The sequence below is a fragment of the Saccopteryx bilineata genome, chromosome 6 (genome assembly GCF_036850765.1).
Source record: "Saccopteryx bilineata isolate mSacBil1 chromosome 6, mSacBil1_pri_phased_curated, whole genome shotgun sequence".
In the NCBI taxonomy this organism is placed as follows: domain Eukaryota; kingdom Metazoa; phylum Chordata; class Mammalia; order Chiroptera; family Emballonuridae; genus Saccopteryx; species Saccopteryx bilineata.
The window spans coordinates 210,942,588-210,966,501 of record NC_089495.1 but is presented as its reverse complement, the minus strand read 5'-3'; the positions used below and the strand labels follow the sequence as shown (position 1 = coordinate 210,966,501).

Sequence of the window (23,914 nt, the reverse complement as noted above, 5' to 3'; positions counted from 1 at the left end):
TGAAGAAAGCCACACCCATGTGGGAGGAGCACAGGGAGCCTCTGCCGCTGCCTGAGAGAGAGAGGTGTTCGCGGAATACAAGAACCGGGTGGTGAGTGAACACAGCATGGTGTACAGAGGTGCGCTGGAGAACTGAGCACCGGGAAACTTGTATAATTTTAACAGTGTCACCCAAAAAAATTCAACAAAAGAGAGAAACGGTAACAGCCCCCCAACAAATGAGTGAGTCGCACCCCTTTACCAAAGCTGGAGCCCGGAAGGAGAGGGGACTCTCCACTAAGGACAGAGCCCTGGCCAGGGCGGAGCACAGAGCAGGTGGGAAGCCCACCCGTGCTAATTCCAGAGAAGTCACCCCTGACTGCCCCACCCAGCAGAAGTCAGAAACACCTGCTGTGAGGAGAGTGGCCTGGTCCACAGGCAGGAGTTTATTTCGAGTCTCTTTCCTGAGCCCTAGAGGCAGGTTCAGGCTGGTTGCATGCAGGGGAAATTGCACGTGTCACGTGCATAACTACATGGAGATACATATGGCACAAGCACAGATTCACAAATCTCAGTCTTGGCAAGAAAGCGCACAGCCACAGGGAGGTTTGAGTCCTCAGAGCTCCCCGGGATCAACTCCACAGGGCTGGCTCCCAAAGCTGAAGCCAGCCAGAGTTGGCATTTTCTGTTCTTCCCGGGAGCCTTAGGTCACCCGGCTGAGGGCTGCAGCTCAGCTCACAGGTGGAGGCCGAATGGAGTCTTCTCCACGTGGCAGGAAGATTATTTGCAGTCACCACGTGACAGCTTCCATCTGCAGACTTGGGGGTGGGGAGGCACAGTTCTACGGTGACCACAGCAGGGAGACACCCCCACCAGTACCCCACAACTCAGACAGTCCTGACAGCTTCATTCGCACGGGCCCTGCCAAGCCCCTCACGCCAGCTCCAAAGGTGAAATGTCCTCTGTTCTGTCACTGCATGTTCAGGCCTCTCCCCACAGACACCTGGAGGCTTGGGAATGAAGCCTCAGTCAATCACTGCAGGTGTCGAGCAACACCTGTCCCAACTGTCCCGTCTCAAGGCCACCAAGGCCCAGACAGGACACAGGGTTCTGCCAGCAGCACAGTTGCTGACCTCGAATGTCAAGGAAAGGAGAGACTGAAGGAGACAGCCCCACAAGAGCACAGGGACCCCCAAGATCCAGGGTAGCTTCACGAAGGACATGACAGAGCAGCCTGTGGGGGTCCTGCCGCCCCCGCCCCAAGCCAGCTCTGCACATGCGCACGGATGCCTGCGCTGCTGGAGGGAAAGGCTCCCCAAGGGGCATCTGAAGGGAAGCAGGGTGGGAACAACGAGGGGCACCTGTGTGAGGCTCAGGCAAGTCCCTGTCAGCAGCTCCCAGCTCAGGGTGAGCCCACTGTCCCAAGGAGACACAAGGGGTTCCATGCACACAGCACAGAGGACACAGGGCTGTACACACTGCTGTTCCACCTCCCGTGTGTGCCCGCCCAGAGCACGCCGGGTGCAGCAGAGGAGAGGCCACAGAGCCCCATGAGTCGTGGGTACTTGGGCATAAGCCCTGGCCAGGCGCACTCACTGGTGAGTTCCTGCCCACCCTGCCCCTTCACCCTGCACCTGAAGGACAGGGTTAGTATAACCAGGGCCACAGCAGCCCTAATGCTCTGACCTGCCCATGGCATCACCAGGCCACGGGGAAGCCCCAGGGGCTGGTGAAGTACAGGACCCCGGGCGGCCGTCAGCCTAGAGAGCGGTGACCTGGGTGAGCTCCGTGTTCGGGGTCGATGGGCTCTGTGGGCTGACGGGCACCATGGGCAGGTCCACGCCTAGTCATGCAGGCCGCGGAACCGTCTCAGAGGTCTTGCAGGCGAGGGCCACATCCTTGGCGATGCTGCGCACGCGGTCGGACACGGGCCCCTCCCGGCGCAGGGCGGACGCACAGCAGAACTTGCGGAAGCAGGCCTTGAAGTTCTCGTCCAGGAAGGCATAGAGGACGGGGTTGAGGCAGCTGTTGACGTAGCCGAGGGCTGTGCAGAAACGCAGGATGGCCACGGCCGTCTCGCTGCCCGGCTGCACCCCCAGCCCTTGGACCAGTACGAAGACCTGGACAGGTGTCCAGCAGCCCACGAACACAGCCACCACCACCAGCACCAGCCGCGTGATTCGCCGCAGGTTCCGGTCCTTCTCCCGGGAGCCCGAAAGCAGGCGGACGCCGCGCAGCCGCCGGATCATGAGGCTGTAGCAGACGGAGATGATGAGCACGGGGATGATGAAGGAGAAGAGGAAGATGCAGACGGCAAACAGTGGGCCCCAGTAGTCCTGCGGGGTGGGGATCTCCACCAGACACTCGATCTCTGCGGGGAGAGAAACAGGGTCAGGGAGGACTGGGGAGCATGGCCCCGGGGAGGAAGAGCCGCCCAACTGACCTCCATCCTCGACCTGCGCTGAGCCCATGATGGCCACAGGGATGCCAACGACAGATGCCAGGGCCCAAATGGCCACATTGACCGCCTGGGCCTTGCTGGACGTCCGGACATCGAGGGCGCGGATGGGGTGGCAGATGGCCACGTAGCGGTCCACGCTCATGGCGGTCAGTGTGAAGGTGCTGGTAAACATGTTGTAGTAGTCGATGGCAATGACTATCTTGCACAGGGCATTCCCGAACGGCCAGAAGCCCAGGAGGACATCTGTGCCCTGGAAGGGCAGTGTCAGCAGCACCAGGGTGTCTGCCAGGGCCAGGTTAAAGATGTAAATGTTGGTCGCTGTCTTCATCTTGGTGTGTCTGCAGGGAGCACAAGGAGGGGACAAGGACAGCTTCATTTGGCCACTGGCTGAACCTGGGAGCAAAGCCATCACAAGGGGCACTCACCCTGAGACCCTTCTTAAGACGCGGGCCCCTGCCCTGGCTGCGTAGCTCAGCTGGCTGGTGCGTTATCCCGATATGCGCCATGGCGGTCAGTGTGGCGGTGGGGGGTTCAGTCCCCACCCAGGGCACACATGAGTCAACCAAGGAATGCATAAGTAAGTAGAACAACAAATCCATGTTTCTCTCTCTCTTTCTAAAAATCAAGAAATATTTTTTAAAATAAAATTTAAATTTAAAAAACAACATGCAGGCTCCTGGGCACTGAGCCCAGGGGCAAACATTTTAACAAGCTTCAAGCATGTCCAGCCCACATAAAAGGGTTCCACACCTAACAACAGGTTTGCTTTGGAAAAGCTGGTGTGAGGAGTAAGAGCACACAGCTGACTCCACATGGAGTGAAGGGGTGGGAACCGTGAGAAAAAGTGCTTGGCCTCCTCCCTTCAAGTCTCCCCCAGCACCCTTCATGGACAAAAATGCTGTCCCTGGGTTCAGGTTGCAGGTCCCTAACTGTACATCAGAGGCCTCCCAGGCCACACTGTTGTCTCGCCATCGAAACAGGACATGGTGGCAGTGATGAGAATGGTGCTACTGAGGTCTGACTGTATCCAAACACCTGGCACAGGGCTGGAGAACTGTGAGTGCTCCAGAAATATTTGTTGAATGAAGTAATAGTTGTGCCTAACCAGACAGTGGCACAGTGGATAGAGTGTTGGCCTGGGACACAGAGGACCCAGGTTCGAAACCCTGAGGTCACCAGCTTGACCGCAGGGTTGCTGGCTTGAGTGTGGGATCATAAATGTGACCCCATGGTCACTGGCTTGAGCCCAAAGGTCACTGGCTTGAAACCTAAGGTTTCTGGCTTGAGCAAGGGGTCATTCACTCTTCTGTAGCCCCCTGGTCAAGGCACATATGAGAAAGCAATCAATGAACAACTAAGGTGCTGCATGGAAAAACTGATGCTTCTCATCTCTCTCCCTTCTGTCTGTCCCTCTCTCTATCTCTCTCTCCATCTCTGTGTCTCTCACTAAAAAAAAAAAAAGTAATAGTTGTGACAGTGGGGCTGGAGGTAGAGCCGTGACAGTGATGGTGGCAGACACCTGTGCCCAGCTCTTCACATGGATTTCATCATATTTGTTTCCAAAAAATGCTATTTTGATCCCCACTCTCTGTAGGATGGTTCACAGAACCAGTAAACAAAGAGGGTCAAGGGAACCAGAAGACTAGCCACAAACAGGAGAGAAAATGTGCCAAAGGCGCACATGACACAGGACTGTCATCTATAACACAAAGAACTAATACTCAGAAATAAGAAAGCAAACAAATGGTTCGAGAATGGGCTAAATAGTGTCAGCCCGGCGTGTGAAAGTCCCGGGTTCACTTCCCAGCCAGGACACACAGGAAAAGCGCCCATCTGCTTCTCCACCCTTCCCCCTCTCTTTTCTCTCTATCTCTCTCTTCCCTTCCTGCAGCCAAGGCTCCATGGGAGCAAAGTTGGCCCAGGCACTGAGGACGGCTGCATGGCCTCAGCCTCAGGGGCTACAACAGACATGGCCAACATACGGCCCGTGGGCCGGATCTGGCCTGTGTAATGAGTTTATGCGACCCGCGATTAAATTTTTCATATTCTCCACTACTTTAAAATCTCAGCTACTCAGAAGTGGAAGCGTCTTTGATTATTGGAAATTGAGATATTTAAGAGATAGTGATACATGGAAAAGAATTCCACGAGGTGTGAAGGACAGAGCAGGTGGGAGGCCGCAAAGAGCCAGGGAGGAGCAGGGACGCAGGGGCGGGCTCCACGCGAAGCCCCACTCTGCACTCTGGCCCTAGCAGAAATGTCCCCAGAAGGGCAGGCGCCACCACGCCTCCTCAGATGACCCCAGACCTTTCATCCCTTGGTGACTCCTGACCCCATCCACCGCTTCACAAGCGGAGTGACAAGTCTTCCCCTGGAAACACCGTGACGGGGACCAAGCCAGATCAGCCACAGCCGAGCGTCCACAGACCCCCACCCCAGCCCCAGTTATGTAGGGTTAATTTCCAATAACTGGTAGAATGGATTTGCAATACTTCTTTATTTTTTTAAAAAAATTCCATTAATAAAGATTTACAACTTTTGTACTCATCTGTACTCAATATGAACTGTTTGACGTTTAGTGGCGATGTGAAACCCACATTCTTTTAGGTGGAGTTTGCCAGTGCACACCCAAGGTCAAACAAGTCATTATTTTTGTGGTCAAGTGTGCTGAATCAAGTGGCACTGTAGCACAGACAAGAGCTGCAGTTGATAACTGAAAACGTGTCCAGGCTGTTTGTAAAATGAAATAATTGTTTTATTTGCGATATAACCCCTTCAAGCTCATTCTACTAATTAAATATTGTTTCAATTGATTGCAATACAGTTTGGGTATTTATACGGTATGTAATTATATCTTTATTTAAATAATATTGTATATTAAAAATTTTTTCACTCACTTAAATTTATTCATAAAGAAATTACATAATAAAATTTTGTTTACTTAAACGAATCATTTTTGTATTTAACATTTTTTAATTTTAATATTGCATCTGGCCTGACCAGGCGGTGGCGCAGTGGATAGAGCGTCGGACTGGGATGCGGAAGGACCCAGGTTCGAGACCCCGAGGTCGCCAGCTTGAGCGTGGGCTCATCTGGTTTGAGCAAAAAGCCCACCAGCTTGAACCCAAGGTCGCTGGCTCCAGCAAAGGGTTACTCGGTCTGCTGAAGGCCCACGGTCAAGGCACATATGAGAGGGCAGTCAATGAACAACTAAGGTGTTGCAACGCGCAATGAAAAACTAATGATTGATGCTTCTCATCTCTCTTCGTCCCTGTCTATCCCTCTCTCTGACTCACTCTCTGTCTCTGTAATAAATAAATAAATTTAAAAAAAAAATTTTATAAAAAAAAAATATATATATTGCATCTGGCCCGTGAAAAAAGTTTTCTAATCTGGCCCGGGGGCAAAAACTATTGGCCACGCCTGGGCTAGAATAGCTCCCATTATAACGGAGTAACGCCCCAGATGGGCAGAGCATCGTCCCCTGGTGGGCATGCCAGGTAGATCCCGGTCAGTCGCATGCGGGAGTCTGTCTCTCTGCCTCCCCACTTCTCACTTCAGAAAAAAAAGGGGGGGGCTAAATACCTTAATAGAACCTCACCAAAGACCATATACACAGATGGCAAACAAGCAAAGGAAAAAAGATTCTACATCCTATGTCAGCAGGGAAGTGCAAATTAAAACAAAAAAATGAGACACCACTGCACACCAATCAGAACAGCCAAAATCCAGGGCACTGACAACACCAAGTGCTGACAAGGATGTGGAGCAGCAGGGACTCTTGGTCAATGCTGGTGGAAATGCAGACGGGGCGGCCACTTTGGAAGACAGTCGGTGCTTTCTTTTTTTTTTTTTTTTTCCCGAAGCTGGAAACGGGGAGAGACAGACAGACTCCCACATGCGCCCGACCGGGATCCACCCGGCATGCCCACCAGGGGCGACGCTCTGCCCCTCCGGGGCGTCGCTCTGTTGCGACCAGAGCCACTCCAGCGCCTGGGGCAGAGGCCAAGGAGCCATCCCCAGCGCCTGGGCCATCTTTGCTCCAATGGAGCCTTGGCTGCGGGAGGGGAAGAGAGAGACAGAGAAGAAGGATAGGGGGAGGGGTGGAGAAGCAGATGGGCGCTTCTCCTGTGTGCCCTGGCTGGGAATCGAACCTGGGACCTTTGCACACCAGGCCGAAGCTCTACCACTGAGCCAACCGGCCACGGCCCAGTCGGTGCTTTCTTACAAAATTAAACAGGCTCCTACGGTCCAGCAATGGTGCTCCCTGGTACTTACCCAAAGGATTTGAAAACTATGTCTGCATGGAGACCTGTACATGGATATTTATAGTAGTTTTTTTCAGAATTGACAAAGTTTGAAGCAATTAAGACATCCTTCAGTGAGTGGATGGCTAAATCAGCTGTGGTCCATCCAGACAGTGGAATGTTATTCAGCACTAAAACAAAATGAGCTGTCAAGCCACGAAAGGACATGGAGGAACTCAGATGCACTGTGCTTAGTGAAAGTCCATGCAGGAAGTCTACACACGGTATAATTCCAACCCTGATGTTCTGGAAAGGGCAATGCTGCAGAGACAATGACCAGAGCTGCGGGGTCGGGGCCGAAGAGGAGGGATGAGCAGGCAGAGCACAGAGGACTTTTAAGGCCGTGAGACCACTCTGTGTGACCACTCTGTGTGACACTGTGATGGTGGACACCTGACACTATATATTTGTACAGACCCACAGAGCTACAGCACCAAGTGTCCCTAGTGTAAAAGTGCAGACTCCAGGTGGTGATGATGTGTCAAAATGAATTCATTAATTGTAAAAATTGTGCTATTCTGGTGGAGATGTTGGTAATGGGGAAGACTGTATGTATGCAGGTGTGGGGTGGGGGTGCAGGAAATCTTCCTCTCAATTTTGCTATAAACCTGAAACTGCTCTAGAAAAGTAAATTTTGGCCCTGGCTGGTTGGCTCAGTGGTAGAGCGTCGGCCTGGCGTGCAGAAGTCCCGGGTTCGATTCCCAGCCAGGGCACACAGGAGAAGCGCCTATCTGCTTCTCCACCCCTCGCCCTCTCCTTCCTCTCTGTCTCTCTCTTCTCCTCCCGCAGCCAAGGCTCCATTGGAGCAAAGTTGGCCCGGGCGCTGGGGATGGCTCTGTGGCCTCTGCCTCAGGCGCTAGAGTGGCTCTGGTCACGACAGAGCGACGCCCCCCCAATGGGCAGAGCATCACCCCCTGGTGGGCGTGCCGGGTGGATCCCGGTCGGGCACATGCGGGAGTCTGTCTGAATGCCTCCCCATTTCCAGCTTCAGAAAGATACAAAAAAAAAAATAGAAAAGTAAATTTTAAAAAGAGAGGTTTGGCCTGACCAGGCGGTGGCACAGTGGATAGAGCGTTGGACTGGGATGAGGAGGACCCAGGTTCGAGACCCCGAGGTCGCCAGCTTGAGTGTGGGTTCCTCTGGCTTGAGCAAAAAGCTCACCAGCTTGGACCCAAGGTCGCTGGCTCAAGCAAGGGGTGACTCGGTCTGCTGTAGCCCCACGGTCAAGGCACATATGAGAAAGCAATCAATGAACAACTAAGGTGTCGCAACGAAAAACTGATGATTGATGCTTCTCATCTCTCTCTGTTCCTGTCTGTCTGGCCCTATCCCTCTCTCTGACTCTCTCTCTCTGTCCCTGTAAAAAAAAGAGAGAGAGAGGTTTGGAACTGGGTCAGCACTGGGGAGAGGGCAGCTGCGCGTCGCACTCCCATCTGAGCATGCACAACAGGCACACCAACATAGCACCACACACACATACATGTGTGTATACTCGCACACATACACACCCAGTTACATGTGCACACAAGTATGCACATCTGGGCACATGCACAGTCACACACTTCTGTGTACTAGTGCATTTGTGTGCTCACTCACATACATGTGCGCATTTGCATGTATATGTACATGCTCTGACATGCGTGTGCATGCTGGTGTGCACAACTGTGCATTACATTTATGTACACATTTGTGTACACCTGTTATGTGTACATATAGATGTATGCCATGCACTTCACATTCATATATACATGCATTCACACACATATGCCTATGTTCACATGTACACACACTCACACATACATGTGTGCACATGCATGCATGTTCTTGTGCATGCTCCTGCCCTGTCCCCTCACATTGTTCCTATGCTGTCCCCACACTATCCCTCACACTATCCCTATAACATATAGGGACCCTGCAGCCTGGCCACCCCTCCAGACCTCACAAGCTTTCTCATTCTGAGCACCCACTGATGCTGGAACCAGCCCAATGCCAGCCGTGAACAGGAGCCCTGGAATAGACTGACAAGAGCTGCCTTTCAGGGTCACTATAGGACCCATGAGACCCTCATGCAGTGGCTTGGCTGGGATCCTGGCTTGCAGCTCAGAGCGGGAGTGTCATCTGTCAAGAGTCAGGGTGACGCTCCATCTGGTTCAGAGCAGAGCTGGTCGGTCCCTCCCTTCCTTCTCCCCCTGGTCCGGTGCCCCTACCCTGAGGAACTGAGTATCCAGGGCATCAGGACTGACCCCTTTCTATGGCAGGACAACCAGCCATCTGCCAGGCCCACCCAGAACAGCCCTTGCCTCAGTTTCCCCTCTGCAGCTGTGTGGGACTCACCAGTCAGAACTTCAGCAGAGCCCAGCTTACCTGAGGATGACATACATGACGAGACAGTTCCCCAGCAGCCCACCAATGCACACAGCCAGGTAGAGCCCCACGATGGTGACCTTGAGCCCGAGTGGCAGGAAGGCACCGTGGCTGACGTTGAGTAGCAGGTCAGGAGGCAGCAAGCTGTGGTTGGGGCTCACAAGGTTGTCCTGCAGGTCACCGCTGTAGATCACCCAGGGCGGGGTGGGAAACAGGCACTCCATACTGCTGCCCTGTGTGCAGAGCCACTCAGCACCTGGGAGGACATGGGGACACGTGACCACAGCACCTGACACCCACCCAGCCACGGCCTCCAGCACAGTGTGCATGGCCCAGCAGGCATGTGGACCCCCCACGGGCAGCCACAGTCCCAGGGGCACATGCACATACACTGGAACACAGACATACAAGTGTGCACACACAGGGACACATGAAGATATGCAGACATGAAGCACACTAGGGGACTGTCTCATCTGGCTTACAGACTCCCACATGGGATATATGGATATAGTGACAAACCAGACATGTGTCCACCCACCGGGACTCATGCACATGCCACTGTCCGTGTGCTCACAGGCACAGGGACACATGTGTGTGCATGTGCACACACACACACAGACGCCCAAACCTGCCTTCATGCACACACAGGCACAAAAGGGACTGAGACATGCCTAAAAATACCTGGGGTACAGGACACAGGACAGCCAAGCACGGCTTCCTCCTGCCCCTCCCCGAGAGCTGCAGGCTGTAGCAGGTCACCCCCACACCCTTATACCCAACACCCAGGGGCTCAGGTCTTACCTCGGCAACTCCCTGGGAGCTGGAGCCGTGGAGACCCTAACCCTCAGGCAGAGAGCAAAGCAGGAAGGAAGCCACGCCCTGCGTCAGCACTGGGTCTGGATGGGGCTGCAGCAGCCACGCAGTGGCAGCTGCTCCTTCTCAGTAGAAGCCAGACCAGACGCAGCAGCCTGGCGCACGGAGCTGGGGGAGGGGAGGAGGCTGCAGCTCCGGAGGGGGCGGGGCCCTGCAGGCTGCAGGAGGGGCGGCAGGGAAGGGGGGTCACCAGGCCCCACACTGAGTGGGACAGATACAAGGACCAGGGCTTGCATTTAGAGACGAATGAGAGAGACAGCCTTAGATACACAAAGCTCAAACAGGGACAGGCTTGGACAAAGACACAGGAACACAGACGTACACAGGAACTCAGACATATGGACAGACACACACAAGAACACATGGGGACTCAGGGACAAACACATGGGAACAGACACAAAGACTCAGGGACAGACATACAATGACACATGGGGACTCAGGGAGAGGCACACATACAAGGACAGAGACTCATACAAAGGTCTGGGACACAGACATGGGCTACGTCTCACATGCAGAGATGGCCTTGGACAGACTCAGACCAGCCTTGTTTGGCACTCCATGCCCAGAACAGCGCCTCTCAGCCAGGCTCCCAAGGGAGCTGAACCACAGCAGGCTGGCAGGTGGATGGACACATGTCAGTGACCCTGCCTGGTTAGCCTTGAGTGGATCAGGGTCTTGGTTTCAATTCCTGGATTCTATTGTGTGCCCTGTGTACCTACTGTGTGCCCCACATTCCTACTGGGCTCCAAGCCAGTCACAAACATGTCCTCATCCGTCCACATTACACCTGGCCATTGCTATCAGCAGCTCCATTCTGCAGACGAGAGCAGTAAGCCTCAGAGCCGTGAAGCTACCTGTCAAAGTAGCAGAGCCATGGTTTGAACTCAGGCCCATATCAGGAGGTCTGTGCCAGGTGGGAGGTGGGTCCAGAGTAATATCTGAGCATCATTCCCTCACGGCCTGGGCCCTCAGCAACCACACAACTGAACAACACCCAGGAAGAGGTTCCCTTCTAGCATGGGGTCACATGCCTACGCAGCGGACCCCCCAGCTGAGTCATCCGCCCCACCCACTCATGGGGTCCTTCTTCCTGCATAGGTTCTGCCCACACATCCCAGGCCCCGCTCTAAGCATCTGTCTCCAAGGATGGGGACTTGGTTGCTAGGTGACTGGCTTAGTGTCGCTAGGATACCTGGCGAACCAGGAGAGGACAGAGCAGGCAGATGCCCCAGGACTCAGCATCCCAAGCTGTCCCCGAGGACTTATCTCTGCATCTTCATGGCAGCCGACTCAGGGACACGTGTGTGGATATGGGGCAGGTCCACAGAGACACTCAGGACACACAGGGATACATAGGCTCACATGCCTGCAAACACCAAGATGCCCAAACAGGCACATGGGAAAACACAGACATGGGCACATGCTCAAGAATGTGCAGACACTAGCAAGGATGCACAAACACATGGACCAAACATGTGCGAAGCCACACCAAAGTGCACGTGAGGCACACGGGCAGACACAAAAAAACAGAGCAAGGCCCTTAGACACCTGGAGTACACACACTGAACCACCCTCTCCAGGCGAAGCTTAAAGCGTGATCCCACTGACCACAGGAGCCCAGGAGGCTTACCTCCTGCAGCCGCCACTGGCTAGATTCTCCAAGGTCTGACGGCCCACTCCAGTCCCTCCTGCATCCAGGGAATCTTTGTACAGAGGCCTGAGGGGGTGAAGGGTAGAAGATGGACAGGTCCTTCTGTGGTGCCTGGGGGTGGGCTGCAGGCTCAGGAATCCAGGGGCAGAAACTCATAGTTTATCCTCTCACCAGGTGGCCAGGGTAAGCTTCCAAAATCAATGAGAACAGTCAATAGACGCTTGCAGAGAGGCCTGAACCTCAGCTGAGACCCCACCCCAAAGCCAGAACAGTCCCCCACTCAGGGGCTCCAGTCCTGAACTCCCAAAAAGACACATCGTGGGCTCCAGCGCCCACACAGCCTGCAGGACATAGCCATGAGTGATGAGGAGAGTGACTAGGCTCTGTGGGAGCCACCAAAATGTGAACAACTATGAACTAACACACTAGTTTGGGCCCAACAAAAACTGTGGCATGAATATACAACTTAATACATTCCAGAATAGACTGAGGAGCACACAAACAAATTATAGAATAAACCGAGACATAAATTGGTTATAAAAATAGTATGAAATTGCCCTGGCCAGATAGCTCGGTTGGTAGAGCATTGTCCCGAAGAATGGAGGTTGCCGGTTCGATCCCTGGTCAGGGCACATACAGGAACAGATGTTTCTGTCTCTTTCCTGCTCTCCCCCTTCTCTTCACTAAAATCAATAAAAAGACATTAAAAAAAAAGAATAAAATTAAAAAAAATAGTATGAAATTAACAAATACACAAATAGATTACAGAAATCCAGGACCCCAGAGGCTCAGGGTCCAGCAAAGCCGGGGTCTGATCTTGCCAGACGCCTGAAGCTCCATTTCTGGCCTGGAAGAAATGAGGTCTTGCCCCTGTCTGGGAAGACCAGCGGCTGTAGGGGGTGGGCCACGCAGAGGGAAAGGGCTTCACCACAAAGGTCTCATTGCTGCGCCCCTGCCCTTAAAACTAGCCTCCAAAGACCCACCCAGCGAGGAAGCTGGGCACCCAGGCTCCGGAACAGTGTGTTAGGGATTCCCAGAAAGGAGAGAAAGCGCACCGGGGCTGCAAAAGCAGGCAGTCGCCGCCCCCACGGTCTTCGACCCGCTGGGGCAACTGCGACTATCTCACCCCAGGATGGCGACGCTTTCCGCGCACCTGGGTCCGGGTTCTACCCGCGGCCCACGCTGAGTGGGGGAGGGGCGGGGCTCCAAGTTGCGGGGCAACTGCGTCTCTAGGCGCCGGAGAGAACAAGCTTTGTTGGAGGCTCAGACCCGAGGAGACAAAAAGTACGGGGTGGGGGGCGGGGGGTGGAGGGGTGGGGGGCGGGACCTGGCTCAGGGTCTGGACCTGGGGTTCTGTGGGCTGGACCCCGGCAAGAGCGGGGCCCTGCAAGGCTGAGTCCGGACCCTCCCCCCACCGTGGGCACCCCCCCTTCTATCTCCTTTCCGGGCCCTGCTCTCCCTTGCTCCCTCGGACGCAGCAGGGGACAGACTAGGATGATGGGGTCGAACCTGAAGCAAGACAGCTATCCATGTGTCTCTGACCCTCCTCTGGGGTTCCAGTGGGATGGGGGTTTCCTGACTAACCGGGGACCACGGACATGAGGAACTGGAGCACAGTGAGGGTCCCAGCGTTGTAGGAAAGGGTCCACCAAGGCCTCTGAGAGCGGTCTCGCCTGGACTCCACCCCTAGGGAGGGCCTAAGGTCCACTCAGGAGTCTCAGCATATTTTCAGTGGGCAGGAAGGGAATTCCTGAAACTCGAGAGGATCAGAAATTCTAGCTGATCGCAGGACTGAGTAGGGAGGCTGCAGGGAGACTAGAGGGGCCAAGCCAGACCAGAGGGGTGGGCGGGGGCCGACGGACACCATTCGGGCGCCCACCACGGGATGCCCTCTTCCCTTGGCAAGGCCGAGGATGCAACCGCCGGCGGCAAAGGAAGCCGGGCGCAGAGACCCGCGGGAGCGAGTCGGGAAGGGCGCGCAGGGCTCGGGGTCCCGTGAGAGGAGCGACAAGGAGACGCCCGCGAGAGAGCCCCCCAAGCCAGGCTGGGCCCTAACGCTAGAGAGGCTCAAGTCCATGCGCCCCGAGCAGCGTCACCACCACCTGCTCTTCGGTGACTTGCTTGAGGACGTGGGCGCAGGCGCTTCCATCTTCCCGCGCGAGTCAGTCGAGCTGGGGTACAGTATCCCCGACCCGCGGACATGGACGCAGTCACTCCAGCCGCCCGCGGCGCGCCAGGACGGGCTGTTGGGCGCCCTGAAGGCAGCCGAGGCCCGCGGACGAATCCGCGCCTTGCGGATGCGCTACACCCACATGCGGGTGAGACGAGGGTGCCAGAGGCACCGGGCGGGCAGGCGGGAAAGTGGGGCGCAGGCCGGCAGGGCAGACCGGCCCGGACTGCTGAGGAAGGGCGGGGGGGGGGGTGAGGACTGGCTTGGGGTTCCCTGCGGAGCCGCGACGGCGGACAGGGGCGGGGGTGGGGCTGGGGCTGGGGGAACGACACGCCCGGTGCTCTGCGGGAGAGGGCGAGGCGGAGCGGACTTCGAGTAATCTCAGAAACACCGCACGCCCCACCCTGACCCGCAGGCGGAGGAGATCTTGCTTCTCATCCGGCGGCAGAAGTCCGCGCGTGCCGCCGTCCGGCTGGAGCTGTTCCTGCCGTCGCAGCTGAAGCCCACGCGGATCCCGGACCCGCTGGACCGCCAAGAGGTCCCTGAAAGCCCGGGTAGGGGCATGTGGGGAGGAGCGCTCTCCTCCCGGCAACCTGGCCTCAGCTCCTCTCCCCCTCACCCCCACAGCGGAGGCGCGTGGAGACCATCCTGGAGGAGAAAGTCAATGGCAGCAATTTCCTGCATTGATGGCGACCCCATAGTGCACGACCACGCCCCACTCTCCCACATAAAATTCTCATTCTGCAAGCACCTGCTGGTCTTGACGCTCTCCTCTCTAAGTCTCCCTAAGAGGGAAGGGGGGTATGGATGCAGCCTCTTGCATATCGGACATCACAGACATGGGGCTCCTGCAACCAAGCAGGAAGATGCAAATAGGCAGGTGTCAGAGTAACTGGACAGGGATACCCTTAATACCCAGATCCGAGGCTGCCACCAACAAGCAGCTCCTGCCCTGTGAGTCCATGAGGACCAGGAGAAGGGGCAAGAAGAGCCTCACATTCCCAGAAGTAAGGAAGAAAGTGCAGCCCAAGTGGGACCCCAGATTTCAGGTCCTCCCATCAGAGAGGATCAGAGAAGAAAGGGACACCCTGGGCAGGGGAAGTGACTGCACAAGCCAAAGCTGGCCTTCGGAGAGTCAGCCATGCTACGAGGTCCTCCAGAAAACTCAATGGTTGGGGAAGGGGAGACACTGGCCGGGAGGCCCCTGCTGCCCTGGTTCTCTTTTCCATCCTGAACAGCCTCCTCTTGCCCCCTCTTCATCTCCCTTACCCCTCCCCCCACACACACACACACATACACATGAGGACACAAGGAAGGAAACTGCCCCTGTCCCATTTGGACAAACCCATGTCCTGAAAACCTCTGGATTTTGAAGAGCATCCAAGTTTCTGGACAGACCTTCAAGAATACTCTTGCTCTTTGCAGAGCCTGGGACTTCCTTCAGTCACCCCTCCCAGCCCCAACCAGCAGGCAGCAGGCAGCAGGGGCTGCAGAAACTCAGACAGGTCCCACCCCTGCCAGTGGCTTCTGCTACGTAGGCTGAGGCAGAGAACAATCCTGGAAGGGTGCATTCTTGACCTGCTGACATCAGAGCTGGGGTCTGGCAAGGAATTCTGCTCTGTGACAGTCCATGTGCCTCACTGACCCAGCTCAGGATGGGGACAGCCGCAGGGCTACCTGGACCTTATTCTGCCCTCAGCAAGCCCTTCTCTAGCTGCAATGACCTTTCGCCCTCTCTGGGCTATGGCTGCCTTTGGCCCTGAGCATACCCAGAACTGTGTGTGGAGCTATCTGGCAGCTCCAGGAAGGTGGGATGAGCCCTGTTTGTGCTGGTGGGAGGGAGGCATTCAGGCAGGGAGGGAGGGAGAGAGAGAGAGAGAGAGAGAGAGAGAGAGAGAAGGTGCCTTGGATCAGGGACAGAGACAGAGATGCAGAGGCAGTCTCTGTCGAATGGTGGCCACTCGCATCCTGACACGCACGAGATGACAGCCAGCCCTGGCCCGGCTGGCCAAGCTCCCTGCAGTCTGCACACCAGCCTTCTGTCTCTTGGGGATGTACTGAGTGCCTAGGATGATTTCATCTGTTTAGTAAAAGCATATTTCATCACTTCTCTGAGGTCTCAGAGGTCTCCCTCAGCACCAAGCCCCCTACACAGGGATTACTCCATAAGGAGGGGTCACTCTGCATTAGGCAGACACCTGAGGACAGAGGAACAGGACAGATGCAGACAGCCCGGAAAAGGCCAGCAAAAAGGTTGCCTAACAGATGTACACCAGGTGTTATGTTGGCACTCATGGTGCGCTTTGATCCCCTGGCAGGGAGGAGACCCTAGGTCTGCAGAGGAGGCCAAGGAAAATGCCTGAGGTAACGTGGCAGGGCCTGGAGGTGGCTGTTGCTATGAGCTAGAGAAGCATGTGAGTCAAGACTCAATGTATTAGTGGCTGTGCAAGATCAGGTTGGTTCCCAGAGTTGCAAGCTCATGCTCTGGACAGGTCTGGGGTTCAAATCCCACCTCCACAATGACCTGCAGCATTGCCTTGAGTCGGTTTCCACCCAGCCCACATGGGTTCCTCCAGTGGAATATGGAGACACTCCACAGAAACTAGCCCTAGAGAAGGTGTAGGAAACTTAGAAGGGCCAAGGCAAAGGGAATGGAGAACAGGTCCAAGAGGACAATGGATGTGGGGGAGTGGCCAGGGTGGGGCAGAAGTGTGCAGACCCCCACCCACAGCCACCTGCCCCACACATTCCTTAGGAGGTGGGTGGAGATACCACACCAAGGAATTGGCCTAGCTATGCAACCTTGACCAGGTACTGGCTTTGTCTTTGTAGGGCTTATCTTTGAAGACTTATCTCAGCTAAAGAAAAAGCAGCTGCCTCCTGTCTGGACAGGCTTCCAGCCTCTGCTCTGTCCTGGCCAGCCTGTCAACATGGCAGCCAGGTCCCCCAGGCCCATAGCATCAAGGGGTACCCCAGGCTCCAGGGACCAGTCACCTCTCTTCCTTGCCCTGCACCTTCCTCCAGCAAGGCCTCTGCCCTCCCAGGCCCTGTCCCCGCGGCCCCCTAGGCTCCCTCCTAGGCTCTCCCTGCTCTCTTCACCTCTCACCAGTTTGTAGTCTGTTTCTTGTCTGCTCCAGGGCTGGTCTGTCTTGCACACTGCTATGTCCCACTGCCTGGCACACAGGAGACATCCAGATATTTGCTGAATGAAGAGAGCCTGTAAAATCTCCACTTCCCTTCATATCTTGCAGAGTTCTGGAAACATGCACTCACTTAGGCCGGCTTGTGCAATTGGAAGTCGTTTTGTGAGCAGGACCTGGCACGAGGAGCTAGCGGACCAGGCTGAGTGCCTGCACGGGGTTGGTGGGGTGGAGGGGACCAGCAGCTATACCTGGTCTGAGATTAGGAGAATACAGACACCCTGTAGGCCCTTTCCAGAGCACCATCAGGGGACCTCTGGTGATTCCAGATGCAAGAACACATACATAGCCCCAGCATCTACCGCACCGCAGTCCAGGACCCCTGTCTCCTCCTTGGTAAGCCCCTTACAGCACAGAGACAGCTCAGGGCTAACTCCACTTTACAGGTGAGGGCACACCCAATCTGGGAGAGGCGGGACAGCGCAATCAAGGGGGAGTCTTTTCCAGCGGCCTCTTCTCATTCAAGCGGGGCAAGGAGCCTGTGGGGACGCCGGAGTCTCTAGGGCTCTTGTGCCCCACATTGGACCAGCGTCACATGGCCACCCCCATGAATGGCAAAGCCGGAATGGCCCGGCTGAGCTGAGTCGGGGGTACGGCCACACCCCCAGCTACTACAGAGCTAGCTCAGGTCGCCCTGGGGCTAGAGGCTCCAGTAGCACCTCACCTCCACAGACTAGTCTACGCGACGGTGGGGACCGAGGCGCCGGGCTGCACCGGGCGGGGCGGTGGGGAAGGGGCGGGTGGGGCGCAGAGACTGCCAAGCGCGGGGCGGGGCGGGGCGGGGCGCGCCGGGCGCCTCCCAGAGCAAGGAAGTCCCTGCCCCGCGCTTTGGGGAAGTGCAGCCCAGGCGCCTGCGCACACCACCCTGCGCCCCGTCCGCGTCGCTCCGGCCGGACCTCGGCGCGCGGGCCCCGAGGCGCTGCGGCGCGGGCAGCTCGAGAACGCGGCCGGTGAGTGCGTGCGCGGCGCTGAGGACCGTGGCCCTGCCCCTCCCGGCCCGGGTGCCGCACGGAGCGGTATCCTGGAAGCAGGCTCCGGGATCCACACCCCAAGGACTGCCGCCGCGGGGTCCACGTGGACCCTGGGCCGCTGCGGGACTGGAGCCCGCCCCCACTTCGCGTGGGGGAGGGGGCGCTGCAATCGGTTCCCGTTTTCTGCAACTCAGCCTAGGGAAGTGATTGCTTAAAGGGGGGGGCCGGAAGAACCCAGGTTTCCGCGTCTCCCGCCCCCCTCAGCCTGGTGGGGAGGGGCCGAAGCAGGACACCCTGTCCGCCCCCGCTCCGTTGAATCTGGCAGCCTCTCAGCTCTGCAAGTCGCAGGGGAGGCGCCGCGCCCCCCGCCCCAGCCGATCGGGCCCTGGCGCCGGCCTCTCTCCTGAACGCCACGGCAGAACCTCCGGCAGTCTGACTTGAGTCCCTGCTGCTGCAGTGCACGCCCCTTCGGCAGCCAGGGTGGGGCCCAGACCCAACCTGGCCCCTTCTGCCCCCACCTCGCCTTTGGGTCGCTGGTGAGTGGGGCGCCATGGCAAGTTCAATGAGGTAGGGATGGGAGCGTCAGAGACTGGAGGCAGGGGTCCCTGCAGAAGGAGGCAGGCTCCAGGGCAGATGCTAACAAAAGAAAGAAGGAGAGAGAAGTGAGTCTCTCCGCCTCGAAGGTGGGCTGGGGGTAAGGGTCACCAGGATTAGGAAAATTGGCTTGCCTTGGAGGAGCTAGTCTGGGGCTACCCCACCAGCCTAGTGTGAGGGAGCAAAGAGGAAAGGTACTGAGTAGAATCAGGAGGGAATGGAGCCCCTCTGTCAACCGCCCCCTCCCAAAGGTTATGGCATTTTTGTCTGGGATTGTCACATTTTCTCATTCTTTTTTTGGACTGGGCGGGCTTGGGGACGTTCTTTTTCCTTCTGTGGAGCAGAGCAGCAGCTGCTCCCAAGGGAGCCTCTGTCCCCAGAGGCTAGACTTGCTGCCTGTCCAGCTTCTTTAGTCCCAGCCTGGGGTGGGGGGGCGGGAGGCAGGGGTGCAAAGCTTGGAGGGGATCAGGAAGGGGGAGGCGTCCTCCGAATGCTGGGGTGAGAGGCAGGAACCCCAGTTCAAACCCTATACCCATCCAGGAGAGAGAGCAGGTCTCCTGGGGCACAGGTGTTGCCAGCCAGCCTGAAAAGCCAGGGAGTCAGGTTCAGGGGTAGGTGACCAGGTCCAGGGACTGCAACCTGAACAGCAGTGAGTGGTCCTCCTTCTGCCACAAACTTGGACCCTAGCAGCCATACCCTCAGACGGGTCCCTTTCAATTCAGAGCTGAGTTGGAGATGGCAGTCCAGGGGTCAGGGGGTGGGGGGTAATAGTCTTCAGGGGGTAGGGGAACAGGACTGGGTCCCTGCCCCCACTCACAGTGGGTGGGGGTGCAGAGGAGGAAGAGCGGTTCTGCCTGGGGAAGTCACAGCAGTCTGGGGTACAGCTGCTAGACCTCAGAGGTTGCCACACCCCTTCCTTTCCCTAGAAACTTGACCCCTGAAGGAAAGGCTGTGAGGCTGCTGCTTCCCCATCGGCTTGCTAGGAGACTGTGGGACCAAGTTTGAGGGGCTACCCCACTGATCTCAAGTGGGTAAGGGGCTAATGCCCCAGGGGACCCTGCACCGTGCCTTCAGATTTGGGTCAGGGTGGGGGCTTCTGTGTGCCCAATCCCTGGAGGCACGGTGCCCTTAGTGTGCACAGAGCACAGCTCACCCAGGGTCCTGGCCCAGGACCTGGCTAGAGCCTGGGAACTATAAGGGGGCTGTCCCGGGGACATCCACCCTCCCCTCCTGACTACAGAGATATGAACCAAAAAGAATTACAAGGCCCCAGCTAAGCGATGAGAAAGTAATGTGCAACCAAGTTGTGAGCTTCCTTCCTGCTAAGACAGATGGGGGGGGGGGGTTCAGGAAGGTCTGCATGGCAGATGTGCAGGGGGTCCCCAGACCCTGTGAGGCCGTCACCTGGGCTGAAGTGGGCACAGCCAGTGGCAGTGGTGGGGAGGAGTTCAAAAGTGCCTCCAGGGAGCTGATTGGCTGTCCGTTGTAGCCCCTTGGATTCTGGGATCTGTGGTTGGCCTTGGGGGGAGGGAACACGCACAGAGATGCCCAGCCAGCACCCAGTCAGCGTCCCCATGCGTCCCCATGCGCCTCCAGCAGAGACGCTGAGAAGTTCCCACCCTTTGCCTCCCCTGGGCACCCTGCAGCTCCCACCCTGGAGCACGACTCCCCCACCCACTGCCGCCCGCTTCCCCCAACTGGTGTGGTATGTCCGCCCTGTGGTGAGGCAGCGGTTTCCGCAGCCTCGTGGGGGCAGGGGGAAGGCAGGCCAGGAGACCTGGGCGGTAAGTGGTCAGCTGGGAGTAGGGGCAACCGTGGACCGAAGGCCGAGGGGTAGTGGGTCCCCGGGAGGCTCGTGGCCCTCCTTGTCTGCAGCACCAGTTCCCACACGCTCAGGAAGTCCTGATTCCTTTCCCACTCAAACCCTCCATGCTTCAGGCGTAATTTGCTGCCCCTGACTGAAGTCCCAGTGAACAGATCCAAATGTTCGGGGCCCACAGGCAGATCTGGATTCCTGGTAGGAAGCAACCCTCCCCACTTCCCCCGCAGAAAACCCAGGATGGAGGGAGCTGGGGTGGGGGTTCTGAATGTCTGACCACCACCCCTATGCTCCAACCTGATAGCCCCAGACTCTTGGGGCCCCAGCCCCCTTGGGAGGGGCCAGGAGCCGGAAACCAAGAAAGAGGAACCTAGGCTTCCGGCTTCCCAGGGACTAAGCAGATGGGGTTGTCTCGGAGCCTCCTGTGGATTTCCTATCGGGGACCCTCCTCACGACCATGCCCCTTTGCTGCTGTAGGCTGGGGTTGGGGTGCAGGCCTGGGAGCAAGCCCTGCAGGGGCTCCGGGAAGGAGGGAGGCACTCTCAACTCCTCCTTCTTGGGGGGGATATACAGGGGCTGGGGTCTCAGGTCTTCTGAGAACCTCGACCTCTCTTCTCAGACCCCCAGGTTGTGGTGAGGGTCCCTAGCTGACACCACGGAACGCGGGCGACCACCTCCACCCACCCATGCCCACCGCGCATGAGGCAGAGACGCAGGTGTGCCACCTCCACCCCTGCCTCTGGACTAGGGGCAACAAAGAATTGAGGGGCCCTCCAGCACCTGGGAGGCCAGAAGGGTACCACCCTTGGGACCAGGGCCACCAGCAGGCAGCCCGTGGGGAGAAGTGGGTGGGCCCAGGTTCAGGCTGGTGGCTGAGGCAGCCCCCCATCTTCCCCCAGCACACAGGGCCCGAGGAGGCAGACCAGCCCCCCTCCATGTCCAGTCATGCGGCCCCCCCGGCTGCCCCCAGCCGCAACCCCTGCTGCTTGTGCTGGTGTTGCTGTTGCAGCTGTTCCTGGTATGTGGGGAGGGGAGGGGTGGGCTGATCAGACCTGGGCCCGGGCTCCTGCTCCCTGACCCTTGGGTGGCTTCTGAGGTGTCACCCACAGGCAGGATGCCCCTGCCACCCACAGCACTTGTCCTGGACGTCAACAGTGTTCGGGCTCTGGTGGCTGGTGGCCAACACCTAGGCCCGTATGTGCGTGATGTGTGTGCCTCTCCATCCCTTTACTCAGCACGTGCTTACTGACACGGTTGACAGCCAGCCCCTGCTGGCCCTGTGGACCCTATAACCAGCAAGATGGAGGGGTGCTGAGCCAAGACCTGGCCCCAGGACAATGGGAGCAAGCCTCCACAGCAGCGTGCTGGAGCGGGCATGGGTCCTCCAGGTCCCAGTGTTTTCTAGGCACCTGGGGAAGCTGAGTTTTTGTGCCTTTCAGGGGCCTGGTCCTACTCAGGCTTCCAGCCTTTAACTATTGAGGGGACAGCGCTGTGGGGAACCAAAAGTGACCAGATGACCTGTGAGCAGCCAAGGCCTGAGCCCAAACCTGAGATAGGAGGTGGCCTGGGGGAGAACGTTAAGAGTTTGGCTTTGGAGGGCTAGAGAGGGGGTGGGGTCAGGCAGGAGGCACTAGGTGCTGAGTTGTTTGTGGACACTTTGGTGTGAGGGGTATTAGCCATCTCAGTTGCCCTGAAGAGATGTTTACTTGCAGGTATGGGGTGGTAGCTAGCCCTGACATGGTGCCACGAGCCAGAGGAGGGAAGACGGGCCCCTCAAAAGAGTCAGCCTCCTCAGCCAGGGGCTTCCCCATGCCATCAGTGGGGCCTCTAGGAGAAATGGGGGCGAGGTCAGGCAGGGGGTGCACCAGGAGCCCCTGAAGGCACCCAAGGTGAGAAGACAGTCGAGATCCTGGATCAGACGCGGCTGGTGGCTTGGGCCCTGGGGCTGGGACGAGAGAAGGAGCAGATCTCGGGGTGCTACCCAAAGTAGGTTCACACGTTCAGACACGGGCCTGTGTCTGCCATCAGGAGTGAAGGGCGGCGGCAAGCATGGCGGGCCTCAGGGGAGAGCAAGCTCCAGCCGCTGCCCAGCTGCGAAGCCTGGTGAGTCGGGGGCTGTGTGTCTGGGCTGGGGTCTGGGGAGAGCAGCGCGTGTCTGACCTGGTGGCTGGTGTCCCAGCAGCACACCGAGCCCCGAGGAGGTGCAGAGCTGGGCGCAGTCCTTCGACAAGCTGATGCACAGCCCCGCAGGCCGCAGTGCGTTCCGGGCGTTCCTGCGCACGGAGTACAGCGAGGAGAACATGCTCTTCTGGCTGGCTTGTGAGGAGCTCAAGGCAGAGGCCAACCAGCACGTGGTGGACGAGAAGGCGCGGCTCATCTACGAGGACTATGTGTCCATCCTGTCCCCCAAGGAGGTGAGCCTGGACTCCCGCGTGCGGGAAGGCATCAACAAGAGGATGCAGGAGCCGTCGGCGCACACGTTCGACGACGCCCAGCTGCAGATCTACACGCTCATGCACCGGGACTCCTACCCCCGCTTCCTCGGCTCCCCCGCCTACCGCGCTCTGCTGCTCCAGGGCGGCTCCCAGGCCTCCCACGAGGCCTAGGCAGCCCTGCCGTGGGCAGAGACTCCAGTCATCCATCCTGTGTGTGGAAGCTGGTGTAGGGCTCACCAGACCCAGGCCATGGGGACCAGCCCAGGCAGGAGCTCCAGTTGCAGGGCAGACTAGGAGCCTTCCCCACCCCGGGGACCCAGTGCCCCGAGGTCCTGCTGACAGGCCGGTGAGCTGCTGGCGAAGGGCTCCTGCCTGCTGAGAGGACCCTCCGGGGGCATCTTAGACACACAGCCTCTCCAGACCCCTTCCCAGGCAGCTGGGGGACTCAGGAAATGCCTTCAGAGAATAGGACCTCTGTACTGTCTCATTTGGTGACTTGGTGAGACCCTCCAGCTCGAGCTGTCTGCACCCCAGAATCAGACCCAGAACCTTCACCAAGCTCAAAGCGACAGGACCCAGTTTCTCCCTTATTCATTAACTTTCAGCCTGGAAACATGTCCTCGCTGTGTTTTATCAGAAAAAGAGAGGTTTTCGTATTTATCTCCATTTCTCCTTTCCCCAAAATAGGATGCCTATTACTGAAGATATTTTTAAAGCAAGTCTCTCTTTCCACATCTCAGACCAAGGCAGAGGAGCAGCCAGGCTCTGAGGGGACCTGTCCCATGAGCTCTGCCCTACCCTCTCCCCTCAACGGGGGGCCTTGCACAGGTGAGGGTGCCATGAGGTGTGGCCACCACAGCACCTCACCAAGCTGGTGATGCAGCCAGAAGTGCTACTCAGGCCTTGGGTGGGCACGTTACTAGAGTGCATCTAAGGTCACCCTTGGAGGCTGGCCTACTGGGGCAGGACACATGGGGGTGACCCCCCCCAAGGGTACCTGGGAGCCAGGCACTGTTACCTCCACTGTCTCAGGCAGGTGCTGGCCACCCCGATCCCTGAGTTTCCAGGATGCAAAGCAATTCGACCTGGG

At 57.5% G+C, this 23,914-nt stretch overlaps 3 protein-coding genes across 15 annotated transcripts; 2 read left to right on the top strand and 1 right to left on the bottom strand.

Moving 5' to 3' along the window:
• Positions 1–391: 391 nt before the first annotated feature.
• OPRL1 (opioid related nociceptin receptor 1) lies at positions 392–11,704 on the bottom strand. 3 transcript variants are annotated; one of them, XR_010726217.1, is made up of 5 exons: positions 9,913–9,984; positions 9,112–9,367; positions 2,423–2,778; positions 1,341–2,350; positions 392–1,305 (listed from the first exon to the last, which is right to left on the bottom strand). XR_010726217.1 is itself a non-coding variant. In XM_066237073.1 (4 exons), exons 2-4 carry the CDS (start codon positions 9,333–9,335, stop codon positions 1,827–1,829), a joined length of 1,104 nt encoding a protein of 367 aa, XP_066093170.1. In that variant the 5' UTR covers positions 9,336–9,367; positions 11,615–11,704; the 3' UTR covers positions 392–1,826. The 3 variants fall into 3 exon arrangements, 2 of the variants coding, with proteins under 2 accessions (XP_066093170.1, XP_066093169.1); XM_066237073.1 differs by lacking the exon at positions 9,913–9,984 and adding an exon at positions 11,615–11,704 and having other exon boundaries at positions 392–2,350; XM_066237072.1 differs by having other exon boundaries at positions 392–2,350.
• Positions 11,705–12,831: 1,127 nt separating this feature from the next.
• On the top strand, positions 12,832–14,511 carry LKAAEAR1 (LKAAEAR motif containing 1). Its single transcript, XM_066236947.1, has 4 exons — positions 12,832–12,919; positions 13,542–13,953; positions 14,221–14,343; positions 14,433–14,511. Exons 2-4 carry the CDS (start codon positions 13,549–13,551, stop codon positions 14,490–14,492), a joined length of 588 nt encoding a protein of 195 aa, XP_066093044.1. The 5' UTR covers positions 12,832–12,919; positions 13,542–13,548; the 3' UTR covers positions 14,493–14,511.
• A 3,324-nt stretch (positions 14,512–17,835) lies between these two features.
• Positions 17,836–23,527, top strand: RGS19 (regulator of G protein signaling 19). 11 transcript variants are annotated; one of them, XM_066236712.1, is made up of 7 exons: positions 17,862–18,512; positions 19,497–19,597; positions 20,509–20,587; positions 21,009–21,105; positions 21,289–21,407; positions 22,418–22,492; positions 22,569–23,527. In XM_066236712.1, exons 4-7 carry the CDS (start codon positions 21,076–21,078, stop codon positions 22,993–22,995), a joined length of 651 nt encoding a protein of 216 aa, XP_066092809.1. In that variant the 5' UTR covers positions 17,862–18,512; positions 19,497–19,597; positions 20,509–20,587; positions 21,009–21,075; the 3' UTR covers positions 22,996–23,527. The 11 variants fall into 11 exon arrangements, with proteins under 11 accessions (XP_066092814.1, XP_066092809.1, XP_066092806.1 ...); XM_066236709.1 differs by lacking the exon at positions 19,497–19,597; XM_066236719.1 differs by lacking the exon at positions 19,497–19,597 and having other exon boundaries at positions 21,009–21,185.
• Positions 23,528–23,914: the final 387 nt, after the last annotated feature.